This window comes from Littorina saxatilis, linkage group LG9, assembly GCF_037325665.1.
Source record: "Littorina saxatilis isolate snail1 linkage group LG9, US_GU_Lsax_2.0, whole genome shotgun sequence".
Lineage (NCBI taxonomy): Eukaryota > Metazoa > Mollusca > Gastropoda > Littorinimorpha > Littorinidae > Littorina > Littorina saxatilis.
In genome coordinates this window covers 44,878,747-44,894,512 of record NC_090253.1, presented here as the reverse complement: position 1 = coordinate 44,894,512, position 15,766 = coordinate 44,878,747, and the positions used below count along the sequence as shown (strand labels likewise).

General features: G+C 41.0%; 1 protein-coding gene across 1 annotated transcript; it reads right to left on the bottom strand.

Annotated features, from left to right (window-relative positions):
- Window positions 1-2,814: 2,814 nt before the first annotated feature.
- On the bottom strand, window positions 2,815-13,655 carry LOC138976203 (uncharacterized). Its single transcript, XM_070349043.1, has 7 exons — window positions 13,549-13,655; window positions 11,898-12,044; window positions 9,876-10,525; window positions 6,313-6,418; window positions 5,369-5,545; window positions 4,605-4,773; window positions 2,815-3,139 (listed from the first exon to the last, which is right to left on the bottom strand). Exons 1-7 carry the CDS (start codon window positions 13,568-13,570, stop codon window positions 3,001-3,003), a joined length of 1,410 nt encoding a protein of 469 aa, XP_070205144.1. The 5' UTR covers window positions 13,571-13,655; the 3' UTR covers window positions 2,815-3,000.
- Between the last annotated feature and the right edge of the window lie 2,111 nt (window positions 13,656-15,766).

Genomic DNA, 15,766 nt, shown 5'->3' with positions numbered 1-15,766 from the left:
GTAGTCACATGCTTTGTGCGCCCTTCAATTACTGCATGCACTCAAAATATTACATTTCGTTTTCACCAGTATCGCTATAACATTAACAGCGATCGTTCAGCGATTACTAACTCACAGTACAAAAGAGGGTTTGAATGGGAGATAATGGGCAATGCAGAACTCTTGAATAGATTAGTGACGATCCAAGTGATCAGGCTTGTGTCAGACTGCTTTGATTAGTCTGAGATAGAACACCTGATTGCATTTTCTGCTCAGCTCTGTTCCGGTCATTGCAGAGGTATCTGGCGTCCAAATATTTAGAGTGTACGTGGCACACTTTTGTCGGTCAACATAAAATGTTTAGTGCGTGAACTTTTTACTCTATGAAATAAGCCAAACACGCATACATTTGTAGTGGATTTGACCAAATTTGTTCATAGTACCGGACCTTGCATAATAACACAAACCAGGCCTCGGTCGAGTCTCAAGTGAAATTCTCCTTTATCCGATACTGACAACGATTTTCAAAACACATACTTGATATTCGTTAGTTTAGCTGCCGAGATTGAACCAGTACACATCTGTCATGGGTGATTTTACATACACACATACTCTTTAGTTTAGCTGCCGAGATTGAACCAGTACCACCCAATGATTGCTTTCTGCTTCTTGCCATTCACACAGTGTCAGTCTGGCTGGTTCACCATCCATTCTTGCGTTAAAAAGGGTAAATCCAAAAACAAAGAAACTGCCAGCGTTTTACCACGAAGGGCCATATCAGGGCGGTGCTGCTTTGACATATAACATGCGCCACACGCAAGACAGAAGTCGCAGAACAGGCTTCATGTCTCACCCAGTCACATTATTCTGATTATTCTGACACCGGACCAACCAGTCCTAGCACTAACCCCATAATGCCAGACGACAGGCGGAGCAGCCACTAGATTGCCAATTTTAAAGTCTTAGGTATGACCCGGCCGGGGTTCGAACCCACGACCTCCCGATCACGGGGCGGACGCCTTACCACTAGGCCAACCGTACCGGTCAGAGCTCAGTGACAAGAAGAAAAAAGAGTTGGTGAAATCAAAGGTGTTCAATGAGCAAAAACATACAGAAGGAAGGCTGTTCTCTTAAAACGTTTTATGTTAATGTAAATCCAATAACAAACGTTCCAACAACCTACCTTTCTTGTTTTTTGATTTTAAAAAGGGTAAGCCTGCCCACAATCAAGTTGCGCATTAGAACAAGCAGGCAGCTTCATGGCTGCAGCAACCCTTACTTCATTAGAATGTTTTCTTTGTAAGTGTCTGATGAGCACACTTTGAAATTGGCCACAATATAGGCAAGGTCGTTTCGGTTTCTTGGAAGAAATGTTTGGCAGTCCGTCTGAGGCAGGTGGCAGTCCATTTGAGGCAGGTGGCAGCTCATCTGAGGCAGGTGGCAGTCCGTTTGAGGCAGGTGGCAGTACATCGTGTTTGTCTGGTATTTCTGAAAAAAACAAAATATGCAAAAAATCCTATTACAAAGTTTTCAAAGATCAAAGCAGCTCTACCCAAGAAAAACAAGAAGAGCAAACGCTCGATCGAGTCACTTTCGCAGTTCTGAATATTATATGAGGCATCAGATGGACAGGAAGAAATTGCTATTCACAACACAATACAGATGTAAATAATTTGATTTAAAGAATAATCCTATAAAGTTTGAATCAAATCCGATGAATAGTTTCAGAGATATGATATTTCAATTTTTTTCCTTCAAGACATACCTGTGACCTTGAAAAAGGTCAAAGGTCACCAAAGCAGACGTCAAAGTGTAGAGGTCACTGGGAGTCACGTTCACATAAAATTTGAGCCCGGTCACTTTTATAGTTTCCGAGAAAAGCCCAACGTTAAGTTGTGTGTTGCCGAACAGAAAAGGCTAGTTATCTCCCTTGTTTTTCTGATAACGTTCGTAAAAGGCTACAGATGTAAATACTTTGATGTAAAGAATAATCCTACAAAGTTTCAATCACATCCGATGAACTTTGTCAAAGATATAAAATGTCTAATTTTTCCTTTGACGCTGACCTGTGACCTTGAAAAAGGTCAAAGGTCAACGAAACCATCGTTAAAGTGTAGAGGTCATTGGAGGTCACGACTAAACAAAATATGAGCCGGATCGCTTTGATAGTTTCCGAGAAAAGTCCAACGTTAAGGTGGTGTCTACGGACGGCCGGACGGCCGGCCGGACAGACTAACACTGACCGATTACATAGAGTCACTTTTTCTCAAGTGACTCAAAAATGAAAACTGAACAACGCTTCTTGAAGAATAACCATGTGATCATATTAGGCATAACCAAAACCAATATCAACGATTATGAAAAGTGATCGCTTCCTGGAAATAAAAGCCCAGGTTCAGATCTTTATGTTCACAACAAAAAGGAGCATGGTAAAAATTTCAAAATGGGGGAATGTTGCAGCAGCTTAACTGAACATTTAGTAACTTTTGCCTGGTCTTTGCAAGACTGGTGAATAACGTGTTTCACAAATATACAATTTCCCTGGAAACCATGGACTCCCAGCATTTTCCTTAGAAACAAATGAAGCTGCATAAGGCAGAGATGCGTGTGTGTGTGTGTGTGTGTGTATGTGTGTGTGTATGTGTGTGTGTGTGTGTGTGTGTTTGTGTGTGTGTGTGTGCATGCATGTGTCAGACATGAGGTGAGGAAGCTTTTGAGACCATGTTGCCAGTTTTGGTGAATGCTATTTTTAATTGCTGTCCAGTGTTGTTTTCAAAATTGATGTTTTTTACATTTAGTCAAATTTTGACTTAATGTTTTAACAAAGATGGGAAAATGTAGAGCATGTACAATTCTGTCCACACGAAACTGTTTTCTTGATAGTACACTAGTTGATTGCAACTGCATATGCAAATGTCCTGAACTATAGTCTATAGACAAGTCTTGCTTCTGGCTCAGGAAAGCTGAATTTTAGGTAAATTGGCAAATCATGAAAGGTTGCAGTCATAGAGTCACTACTTCTCAGTTTCTTTCACGGACTTTTACCTTGGCATGTTTTCTTCCTTTTTGCAGGTGGTGACAGCATTGAGTAGTAGTACATGTAGCTTGAAAAAGGTGTGCCATCAGAATCACTCTCCGGATCGTAACTGTAGTCTTCATCCTAAAACAAAATATTCACAGTTAAGTTATAGTGATGTCTCTGGCAAGGCGGAACATGCCATCATGTGAAACTCTTTTTTTTTTTTTTTATCTAAACATCACAAATGAAAGCTCAAAACGTATTTGTCAGTAGATCTGGAAATCTGGTCATAGGTCCTTTTGAGTAAAACTAAAAGTACTTGGAGGAAGGAGAAAAAATTATCACATTCACACTATTTGACTTGTAATGCGTGTGTGTTAAAGCCCCAGTCCGTCCCAAATGGTTTACAGAACGATTCAAATCTTTTCATGAAAAAGCAGTTCTAACCTTATCGAACACACTTGCAATAGCATTTAGTGAATAGCATTAAATGACACAGTTTTTTTGTTTAGCTCGAGTAAACCACACACCTGTTTTCGTGGTTAATCTAACCCCTGAGCCATCGTGAACCCATGTGATCTACTTTCCCTTTTTTTCTCACAATTTAGTAGTCAGTCCTTGATTTCAATGCGACTCGCTGTATCTGCCATGGCACGTTATCTAAAACGCAACAAATGGCTGCGAGTCACACGAAGTGAATGGTGTCGGCTGACCGTTCAAAGAAACTGGCGACATGCTGAACATTCGTCTGCTACGAGAAACACGTTTTGCAGGACACGCTTCAGGGCTAGTTTTTAAACTTTAAAATCTTCGAGTTTTACTGATTTTGTCTTAATGCAAAAAGAATTATTTAAGAATATTTGTGTAACAAGCTGTCAATTTATTAGTATAAGTTAGGTCTAGCGCCAAAACGAGCCATCCCATTGTCTGATCAGACAATCCGGCTGGCCACGCAAAAATAAATTCATTCATAAGTGCTCGCTCTTTTCGGAGGGCACCTACGATGTTCTCAAGTGGTGAGTGTTGAAATGCAAGGGTGTTTGTACTGTGTGTAAAAGCCTGACAGTGTCTGTGATGGTTTACGGGAAGCTGCGTGTGCCTTTAAATTCAACAGGGGACCTAGGTTGATCAAACGTCGTCCTAAAGCTCTAATCATGCAATACTTTCAACTTATTTTCAGTCGCCCTAAGGTTTGGTGCTTCTATTTAAATCTCAAATTGCTTAACTTTGTCATAGAGTGAGACTGCAAGTCGCCCACTCGGCCACTATGGTCCCATTAATAGTCGTGTTCAATGTGCTTTTGACACAGATCATCATAATGGTCCCGACTCTCCTCAATTATGCGCTTATCTTGTGTCTTTTCTGGATTACACAGATACTGAAGTAAAATGCAAAAAATCCTTAAAATGTGACCCTCCACCACGAAATGAGTCACATGTCACCTCGCGCGGTTCTGCACTAGGCTTAATATAAGTCCAGGGAGTGTCTGGTAACAGTTTGTGGGTCACCTTAATCACAGGCTTATAAAGTTAAAAAGTCATCCGGAGAGTCAAATTCAGGAAGTAGGTAACCCGTGAGTTAGTTCAAATCGCGAGGCTTTTCGTACCTGTCATCTCCAGATGAGGCTGGTTTTATCGGTACATCTCCAAATGAGGCTGGTGGTAGCGGTACATCTCCAGATGAGGCTGGTGGTAGCAGTACATCTCCAGATGAGGCTGGTGGTAGCGGTACATCTCCAGATGAGGCTGGTGGTAGCGGTACATCTCCAGATGAGGCTGATGAGAAATAAATCAGGTCATCTTTTTACTGACACAAACTTTGAAAGGAATTCCTGTTCACGAACCGCCTTTTTCTTTGTTGTTGTTTTTACATGATGGAAATTGAGCTTTCCACGCTTTGAACAGATCAATACAACTGATCTCGTTTCGTCACTTCATACGAGACTCGCCACGTCATGTCACAAAAGTAGAAACTCAAGAAGTTTAAGAATTGTAAGGCGGCCTTCTGTCATTTTCAAGGGTACCAATTTGAAGCCAATATTTATTAACCAACATGAACCGTAGCCTACCGTACAGTCTAACAGTGTGAAATGTGAATGAGGGTCGCATCAGCAACTTTAGCCTATTCATTTCACCCTCCGGATGGACGGTCTTATCAGACACTGATTTAGTGATAAACACGTAGTATCGATGCAGGCACACTCATTTTCGCAAACAAGCAGTTGCTTCATAAAATAGGTACTTAACAATTGTGCAGCAAGCTGGTTTTAAAAGTGCATGCATGTTCTGCTGTGCAGTGACTTGAATGAGAAGCATTTAACAAGGGTAAAAGATCAAATACGGTGATGCCACACGCTGAAGAATAACATACCTGTAGTCCTGAGCTGCTGCTGAAGGACAGTAAGGTCGGTGGGAAGCTGGACATTGTTGGGAAAAGTAAGACGAGACACAGACTGCGCTGGCAACATCATTGCTTGAGGTGCCAAGGCAACGGGGTGCCAACCAGCCATCGAGAAAACCAGACTTTGCTGCCTTGTTGTAACCATGCCTGTCAAACAAGTACAATGTATATCACAATGGGCACAAGTCTGTTTTATGTGGGAAAAAGTATAGCCAGTGTTGTTGCCAGCCTAAGAAGACAATAGGTCATTTGGACCTCCCTAAAAAAAACCCAATAAGTCCAAATGTCCTGGCTTTAAAAAAACAATAGGTCCAAATTACCATGCCGTAGTATTATATTGATGAAATTTCCGCTGTTTGCGCCGTTTTCGATAATTAGGTACACCGGCTGGAACGGGTATTTCCGTAAACGCAGCCTCGAGTGTCAATGACGACAAACACAGAGTCAATGACGACAAACACAGAGTCGGCACCGAGTGCATTTTTCACTCGTAGCAAACATGAGCATTTCGATCGGGGTTTGTTTTCCGACTTTGCAACTCCCATTCCATTCATTGCAGACCTTGTCCGCCTTGTACGAATATGTATCGGTCAGTTGACCACCAAAACGTAAAAACTATCGGTCCATCGACCGGACAAGGCTAGGTCCAATGCGTCAAATCAGAAAGGAATGCGTCACAGACAAAAGACCGAGGCCTGGCAACAACACCGTATAGCATGTTAAATTCTTTACACAAGAAACTTTTTCCTTGATAGTACAATAATTGATTGCAACTCGACTAGGAAATGTCCTGAACTATAGACCAAGTTGTGGTTTCTGGCTCAGGAAAGCTGAATTTTAAGTAAATTGGTCAACCATGAATTGTCGCAGTCAGTGAGTTACTACTTCTCACAGTTTCTTTCATTGACTTTTACCTTGGCAAGTTTTCTTCCTTTGTGCAGGTGGTGACAGCATAGGGTAATCGCAGGAAGAAGGTGTGCTATCAGAATCAAAATCACTCTCCTGACAGTAGTCTTCATCCTAAAACAAAATATTCACAGTTAAGTTAATGTGATGTCTCTTGCAAGGCGGAACATAGAATCATGTGGAACTTTTATTTAAACTAAAACATCACAATTTAAACCCCAAAAGGTATTTGTAAGTAGATCGGAATATCGGGTCAATTTTTGAAAAAGGACTTGGAGAAAGTATGATCACATTCACACCATTTTTGACATATATATACATGCGTGTGTGTTAAATCCCACAGGGGAGCTAGGTCGATCGACCAAATGTCATCCTAAAGCTCCTATTGTACAATACTTTCAACGTATTTTCTTTCGCCCTAAGGTTTGGTACTTCCTTTCAAATCTCAAAAAAGTGTTGTTGTCTGATGTTCATGTCGTGTACCAAAAAGAAATAAAAACGTGTATAAAAAAAACCAAAAAAAACTGAAAAAATAAAATTCTCAAAAAAGTAATATGTCATTTTTTTTTAGTAACAACCCAGATCCAATTCGCCAAATGTCGCCCTAACGCTCCCATTATACAATACTTTTGATTAGGGCGACCAAAATTATAACATATATATATATATATATTTATGCATGTGTGTTAAATCCCACAGGGGAGCTAGGTCGACCAAATGTCATCCTAAAGCTCCTATTGTACAATACTTTCACATATTTTTTTTCGCCCTAAGGTTTGGTGCTTCCTTTCAAATCTAAAAAAAAGTGTTGCTGTCTGATGTTGATGTCGTGTACCAAAAAGAAATAAAAACGTGTATAAAAAAAAAATCTCAAAAAAGTAAAATGTCATTTTAGTAACAACCCAGATCCAATTCACCAAATGTCGCCCTAAAGCTCCCATTATACAATACTTTTGATTAGGGCGACCAAAATTATAACATGTATATATATATTGTGTTAAATCCTACAGGGGAGTTAGGTCAACCAAATGTCGTCCTAAAGGTAAAGCTCCAATTGTACAATACTTTCAACTTATATTCTGTCGCCCTAAAGGTTTGGTGATTCTTTTAAAATCTCAAATTTCATGTTACTGACAACCCAGATCCCATTCCCTATCAAGCAGACATACAAGCTTATGTCGACACATGCTTCCAGACAAATTTGCAATAACAATAGAATCATTTCCCATAATACCATGGCAGCTTAGCACACCTGCCTTTCGTTGAGTCTCCACAATCATCATTTTGATTATTCTGAGACTATGATGCATGCTGGGTGTGTTTCTGCGGGTTGCATTGACCCGAGCTGGACATTGGCGTCAGGATCAAGTCCAAGCTTGATTTTGAGTGCATGTACTCAGAATACTGAATAGACCTCAGTTTAAAATCTCATCCCAAAGAGTAGTGAGACACCGCCCTTCATGAGGGGTCAACCGTCAAGTTAACAGCAGTGTACAACTCAGACAGTCACTTATCCAAGTACTTGCCTAGGCTCGGCATTGCTTAACTTTGTCATTGAGTGAGACTGCAAGCCGCCCACTCCGCCACTATGGTCCAATAAATATTCGTGTTAAAATAAATGTGATGCTTTTGAGACAGATCATCATAATGGTCCTGACTTGCCTCAATTATGTGCTTATCTTGTGTGTTTTTCTGGATTACACAGGTACTGTAGTTAATGTCCAACTATCCTAAAAGCTCCAATTGTACAATACTTTCAACGTATTTTCTTTCGCCCTAAAGTTTGGTGCTTCCTTTCAAATCTCAAAAAAGTGTTGCTGTCTGATGTTGATGTCGTGTACCAAAAAGAAATAAAAACGTGTATAAAAAAAATACTCTGAAAAAAAAATTCTCAAAAAAGTAAAATGTCATTTTAGTAACACTAACAACCCAGATCCAATTCGCCAAATGTCGCCCTAAAGCTCCCATTATACAATACTTTTGATTAGGGCAACCAAAATTATAACATATATATTGTGTTAAATCCTACAGGGGAGTTAGGTCAACCAAATGTCGTCCTAAAGGTAAAGCTCCAATTGTACAATACTTTCAACTTATATTTTGTCGCCCTAAGGTTTGGTGATTCTTTTAAAATCTCAAATTTCATTTTACTGACAACCCAGATCCCATTCCCTATCAAGCAGACATACAAGCTTATGTCGACACATGCTTCCAGACAAATTTGCAATAACAATAGAATCATTTCCCAAAGCACACCTGCCTTTCGTTGAGTCTCCACAATCATCATTTTGATTATTCTGAGACTATGATGCATGCTGGGTGTGTTTCTGCGGGTTGCATTGACCCGAGTTGGACATTGGCGTCAGGATCAAGTCCAAGCTTGATTTTGAGTGCATATATGTACTCAGAATACTGAATAGACCTCAGTTTAAAATCTCATCCCAAAGAGTAGTGAGACACCGCCCTCCATGAGGGGTCAACCGTTAAGTTAACAGCAGTGTACAACTCAGACAGTCACTTATCCAAGTACTTGCCTAGGCTCGGCATTGCTTAACTTTGTCATTGAGTGAGACTGCAAGCCGCCCACTCTGCCACTATGGTCCAATAAATATTCGTGTTAAAATAAATGTGATGCTTTTGACACAGATCATCATAATGGTCCTGACTTGCCTCAATTATGTGCTTATCTTGTGTGTTTTTCTGGATTACACAGGTACTGTAGTTAATGTCCAACTATCCTAAAAATTAACAGTTTCTTGGTAGTGAATGCGAGTACGTGTAAGAATGTTGTGACTTTTACATACTTTCTTTTTATTCTAAATTCAACCAATCTATATATGTACGTGTGTGTGTGTTAAAGCCAAATATTGCCCTAAAGCTCCCATTATACAAAACATTCCACTTAGGCATAGGGCGACCGACAAGTATGGGTTATATGAAGTCTTATATCGCGCGCGTATCTCCAGACTCGGACTCAAGGCGCCGTGTGAGATGGATTTTTTTTACACAATACATCACGCATTCACATCGACCAGCAGATCGCAGCCATTTCGGCGCATATCCTACTGTTCACGGCCTATTATTCAAAGTCACACGGGTATTTTGGTGGACATTTTTTTAATCTATGGCTATACAATTTTGCCAGGAAAGACCCTTTTGTCAATCGTGGGATCTTTAACGTGCACACCCCAATGTAGTGTACACGAAGGGACCTCGGTTTTTCGTCTCATCCGAAAGACTAGCACTTGAACCCACCACCTAGGTTAGGAAAGGGGGGAGAAAATTGCTAACGCCCTGACACAGGGTCGAACTCACTTCCGAGCGCAAGTGCGTTACCACTCGGCCACCCATTGGTGCCTTTTCTCCAATTTCATTAGACTGACAACATCGACCTAGAGGTGGCTAAATCCCATTTCCTGGAAAGTTTAAAAAATAAAAGCGGTCAATTTTCGTCCTGATATGGCTCTGCGTAGTCGGCTGGACGTTAAGCAACAAATAAACAAACAAAAACGGTCAATTTCATAATGGAGGTAACCCGTGAGTAAGTTCAAAATCACAATGCTTTTCGTACCTGTTCATCTCCAAATGAGGCTGGTGGTATCGGTACATTTCCAGATGAGGCTTTTGGTAGCGGTACATCTCCAGATGAGGCTGGTGGTATCAGTACATCTCCAGATAAGGCTGGTGGTATCGGTACATTTCCAGATGAGGCTGGTGGTATCGGTACATTTCCAGATAAGACTGGTGATAGCGGTACATCTCCAGATGAGGCTGATGATAGCGGTACATCTCCAGATGAGGCTGGTGATAGCGGTACATCTCCAGATGAGGCTGGTGGTATCGGTACATTTTCAGATAAGGCTGGTGATAGCGGTACATCTCCAGATGAGGTTGGTGGTATCAGTACATCTCCAGATAAGGCTGGTGATAGCGGTACATCTCCAGATGAGGCTGGTGATACTGGTACATGTCCAGATAAGACTGGTGAAACTGGTACATATCCAGATAAGGCTGGTGATACTGGTAAATCTCCAGATGAGGCTGGTGATGGCGGTACATCTCCAGATGAGGCTGGTGATACTGGTACATCTCCAGATAAGGCTTGTGATACTAGTACATCTCCAGACGAGGCTGGCAATACTTGTACATCTCCAGATGAGGCTGGCAATACTGGTACATCTCCAGATGAGGCCTGAGGTACCAGTACATCTCCAGATGAGGCTGATAAAAAACAAATCATATCTTTTAACTGATAGAAGCATGTGTTGCATATATATATATATTGTAATACAGACCTGGGGACCTCAATTTTGCCATGGAGTTTAACAAAAAAAAAGCTACGTGCATTTTCAGAAAAATGAGAGTACTCCACATAACTTTTAATCATTCATTTCAAACATGCTGCACACACCGTCATTGATAAAAAAAAAAGATGGAAATCTTTGTTGATTTTTTCTTTAAGAGAAGACCTAATGTCATTAGACATCTGTTTCATCATTGCTGTAGCCTTCTTGCAGCCTGAACACTTAGACTTCTGCGCGATGTTTAAGACAGGAAACACACTTTTGACAGCTTGTAAAATCACATCTGCTGTGCTCAATGACAAATTCATTTTCACTATCAGCTCGGATAACATCGCTTTGGCATGTACTGCACCCTGTTCCTCGGGTAGATCTTTTGCAAAAGACAAAGTCTGTGATGCTCCTCATGCTGGCAGCGGCTTTTCTTGGTGTTGTCAATTTCAGGATCCCTATGAGTCTAGCTTTGACATGCAGTGTCTATCGATGTCAAACTTGGAAAACATACGTTGAAAGGAATTCCTGTTCCCGAACAGCCTTTTTCTTTGCTCCTGCTGAGGATCCACCTCTTTGTTGTTGTTTTTGCATGATAAAAATTGAGCTTTCCACGCTTTGAGCTGATCAACGCAACTGATCTCGTTTAGTCACTTCATACGAGATTCAAAATGGCCATAGTAACAGGTTGTTTTTTTACACTAACTGAGTGAACCGAAAGTAGAAACGCAAGAAGTCTAGGAATTATTTCTCTTTTTTTCCACAGACCGTATCAATCGTAATTTAGAAAATCAAGAGTACAAAATATGGCAAAATCTTACGGGTTCCCTTTTCTGTACTATAAATAGCAATAAAATGATCACAAGATCAAGAAGGGGCATTTACAGGCTTCATGGCCTATCTAATACTAATGTACATTTGAAACTTAGTCAGGTATAGATTACATTCAAAAAGCAGAGGGGTGGACTTTTTCTTGGGTTCCTACCATTGTAAGTTTTTGTTAAAACTTTAAACAATTAAAGTAAAGGTTAATGTATTGGCAAAACAAAGACGAGAACCGAAAAATGCCACACTATGAAAATAAGTATGATAAAATGAAGTCGCAGTAACACTAAGCTTTTAGTTTTATGGGAAAAGTATATATTTCACGACGTTACAAAAACATATTGAACGGAATTGCCACCACCAAGGAATATGATAGCCATGCCTTCAACCCTATTCAACGAAGAGGAAATCTGTATCTGTCAAGTCAATGCTGGTGTCTTGATTACCGCTTTACTGCTTTAAAGAAATGTGCCAACCTTGTGTTTTTTCTTCTGTGACTCGACGGCCTCCAGCTCCTCTTGCAGTACCACAACTCGTTTGGACAGCTGCTAGTTGCGGAATGACAGACTGTCGACCTCCTGCTGGTACTTTCTGTTCCATTGTTCCTTCTCTTTCAGGTGCTCCTATACAACAGGCACAAGAACCAATTGTATTTATGGTCAGTTGACAAAGCCATCTACTTTCAGTACATTTGACACTTTTCAACAATTTAGTCTTATGGTATGAATATTCTTCAAATGGCAAACAATTTTCTAATTACATTCAAAGTTATTCTTATAATTATCATATGTTAAAAGGCTTTTCTGGTTAATGTTAATTGTAATTCAATCAAGTTTGCGTTTTAATGAAACAGATCCTGTGATTGGTCAGAATGCCCCAACTCATTAAAAATTACCGGTCATTAAATAGAGCTTAAACAATGACCACGAGTTGATTAGTGGAAAATAAACCACGAGTGGGTATTTGCAGCCTCTTGGTAATTCACGAGTGTGCGGAGCAGGTTGTTAATGAATTTTTTAGCTAGTGGCTATCGACAATTAGTCACCGGTAATTTGTAATGAGTTGGGACATTCTGACCAATCACAGGATCTGTTTCATTAAAACGCAAACTTGATTGTATTACAATTGTCGATAACCACTCGCTAAAAAATCCATTAACAACCTGCTGGCGAGGCGTATTGATACAGCCTCAACTAGTCTCGGTTAGCTTTGAGGGTCATTTTACAAGTAGGAAATATGAAGGCCAACGAAATACCGAGACCATAAGGTATGCGAAGTGATGACGTTGAGTACGTGACGTAAGTTAATGCATGAATTCTTCCGGACTACGTCAGTCAATTCCAAAGATCGCTTTTGTGATGAAAAGAATTTGTTTTAGAGTTTGCTGTCCAGAAAACCGTCAAAAAAGAAGGGAAAATGTGTGTGAAAGAAAACAAAACAGGAGCAGAGTGATACGATAGGAATACAGAGACATTTCTTGGGACTTGACCCTTGCAGGTAGGTGGACTGAAAGTAGTGTGTGAACAGAACAGAACCAATTCTGTCTGTTTACAACCGCATGAAAGCAGGAAAGAGATTGTCGTCAGATTCAATTACAATAACATTAACATGCTTCCATTTGAAACTTCTCGGTCTTCATCGTGGATTGACGCCCTCCCAGTCTAAAGTAATTGAAGCCCTCCGTCGCTTCGCCATTATGATAATATGACTGGCAATACTTCATTTTGGCTTTGATTTTTGTTTGTTTGTTTGCTTAACGCCCAGCCGACCACGAAGGGCCATATCAGGGCGGTGCTGCTTTGACATATAACGTGCGCCACACACAAGACAGAAGTTGCAGCACAGGCTTCATGTCTCACCCAGTCACATTATTCTGACACCGGACCAACCAGGCCTAGCACTAACCCCATAATGCCAGACGCCAGGCGGAGCAGCCACTAGATTGCCAATTTTAAAGTCTTAGGTATGACCCGGCCGAGGTTCGAACCCACGACCTCCCGATCACGGGGCAGACGCCTTACCACTAGGCCAACCGTGCCGGTTTTTGGCTTTGAAGGGCAGGCTAAAGGTAGTCACTTTGATTAACTGGAAATAATTCATGCAAGTTTTTGTCTTAGCTTTTCTTACCTGAATTATTGCGTAAAGCCATGAGGACCACTCATCCTCCTACCTCTGGTGTAATGAGGGTAGTAGTCCATTTTTGCCGCAAGTATCTGGATAAAAAAAAGCATACACAATAAAATATTTTGTGTTGCCTCAACGTGCATGTCCACCCCCCCCCCCCCCCTCCCCCATGTGACCATCTTATCAAGTTGCAGATATTGCTAGTGGTCAGTGTGTTCCCAACACAAATGTGACAAAGGGGTGCTGGTTTTTGTTTTATTAGGTTGAACTTGAAGAATTTTGTAGTAATGAATGTTTTTGTTCACATCAATTTTGACTCGGTTTAAAGACTTTCATCTGGAATGTTCATAGATCAACCCATAAAAGTTTATCAAATTCCCTTACCAATAAATACACTTTAATTTTCCATGACCAGTGGCTGAACTTCTGTAACACTGACATTCAATTACAATAACATTAACATGCTTCCATTTGAAACTTCTCGGTCTTCATCGTGGATTGACGCCCTCCCAAAGTCTATAGTAATTGAAGCCCTCCGTCGCTTCGCTCTGTCGGGCTTCAATTAGCTTTTGTCGGGCGTCAATCCCCGATGAAGACTTCGAAGTTTCAAATGGAAGCATGTTAATCACTTAATGTGTAACTGAACAGGTGGGGGCCTCATCAGATCAAAAAGCTGTGTCTGGCAAGAACCGTAGTGAAGGCATTACATCCGCATCAAAGCGACGAAGGAAAGTGTCCATTCTAGCTCTGCCCTCTAAAGTCAAACAGCAGTAAGTCCACTCATAATAAAGCCAAAATGAAGTATTGCCAGTCATAATTATGATAATATGACTGGCAATACTTCATTTTGGCTTTGATTTTTGTTTGTTTGTTTGCTTAACGCCCAGCCGACCACGAAGGGCCATATCAAGGCGGTGCTGCTTTGACATATAACGTGCGCCACACACAAGACAGAAGTCGCAGCACAGGCTTCATGTCTCACCCTGTCACATTATTCTGACACCGGACCAACCAGGCTTAGCACTAACCCCATAATGCCAGATGCCAGGCGGAGCAGCCACTAGATTGCCAATTTTAAAGTCTTAGGTATGACCCGGCCGGGGTTCGAACCCACGACCTCCCGATCACGGGGCGGACGCCTTACCACTAGGCCAACCGTGCCGGTTTTTGGCTTTGAAGGGCAGGCTAAAGGTAGTCACTTTGATTAACTGGAAATAATTCATGCAAGTTTTTGTCTTAGCTTTTCTTACCTGAATTATTGCGTAAAGCCATGAGGACCACTCATCCTCCTACCTCTGGTGTAATGAGGGTAGTAGTCCATTTTTGCCGCAAGTATCTGGATAAAAAAAAGCATACACAACAAAATATTTTGTGTTGCCTCAACGTGCATGTCCACCCCCCCCCCCCCCATGTGACCATCTTATCAAGTTGCAGATATTGCTAGTGGTCAGTGTGTTCCCAACACAAATGTGACAAAGGGGTGCTGGTTTTTGTTTTATTAGGTTGAACTTGAAGAATTTTGTAGTAATGAATGTTTTTGTTCACATCAATTTTGACTCGGTTTAAAGACTTTCATCTGGAATGTTCATAGATCAACCCATAAAAGTTTATCAAATTCCCTTACCAATAAATACACTTTAATTTTCCATGACCAGTGGCTGAACTTCTGTAACACTGACATTCAATTACAATAACATTAACATGCTTCCATTTGAAACTTCTCGGTCTTCATCGTGGATTGACGCCCTCCCAAAGTCTAAAGTAATTGAAGCCCTCCGTCGCTTCGCTCCGTCGGGCTTCAATTAGCTTTTGTCGGGCGTCAATCCCCGATGAAGACTTTGAAGTTTCAAATGGAAGCATGTTAATCACTTAATGTGTAACTGAACAGGTGGGGGCCTCATCAGATCAAAAAGCTGTGTCTGGCAAGAACCGTAGTGAAGGCATTACATCCGCATCAAAGCGACGAAGGAAAGTGTCCATTCTAGCTCTGCCCTCTAAAGTCAAACAGCAGTAAGTCCACTCATAATAAAGCCAAAATGAAGTATTGCCAGTCATAATTATGATAATATGACTGGCAATACTTCATTTTGGCTTTGATTTTTGTTTGTTTGTTTGCTTAACGCCCAGCCGACCACGAAGGGCCATATCAGGGCGGTGCTGCTTTGACATATAACGTGCGCCACACACAAGACAGAAGTTGCAGCACAGGCTTCATGTCTCA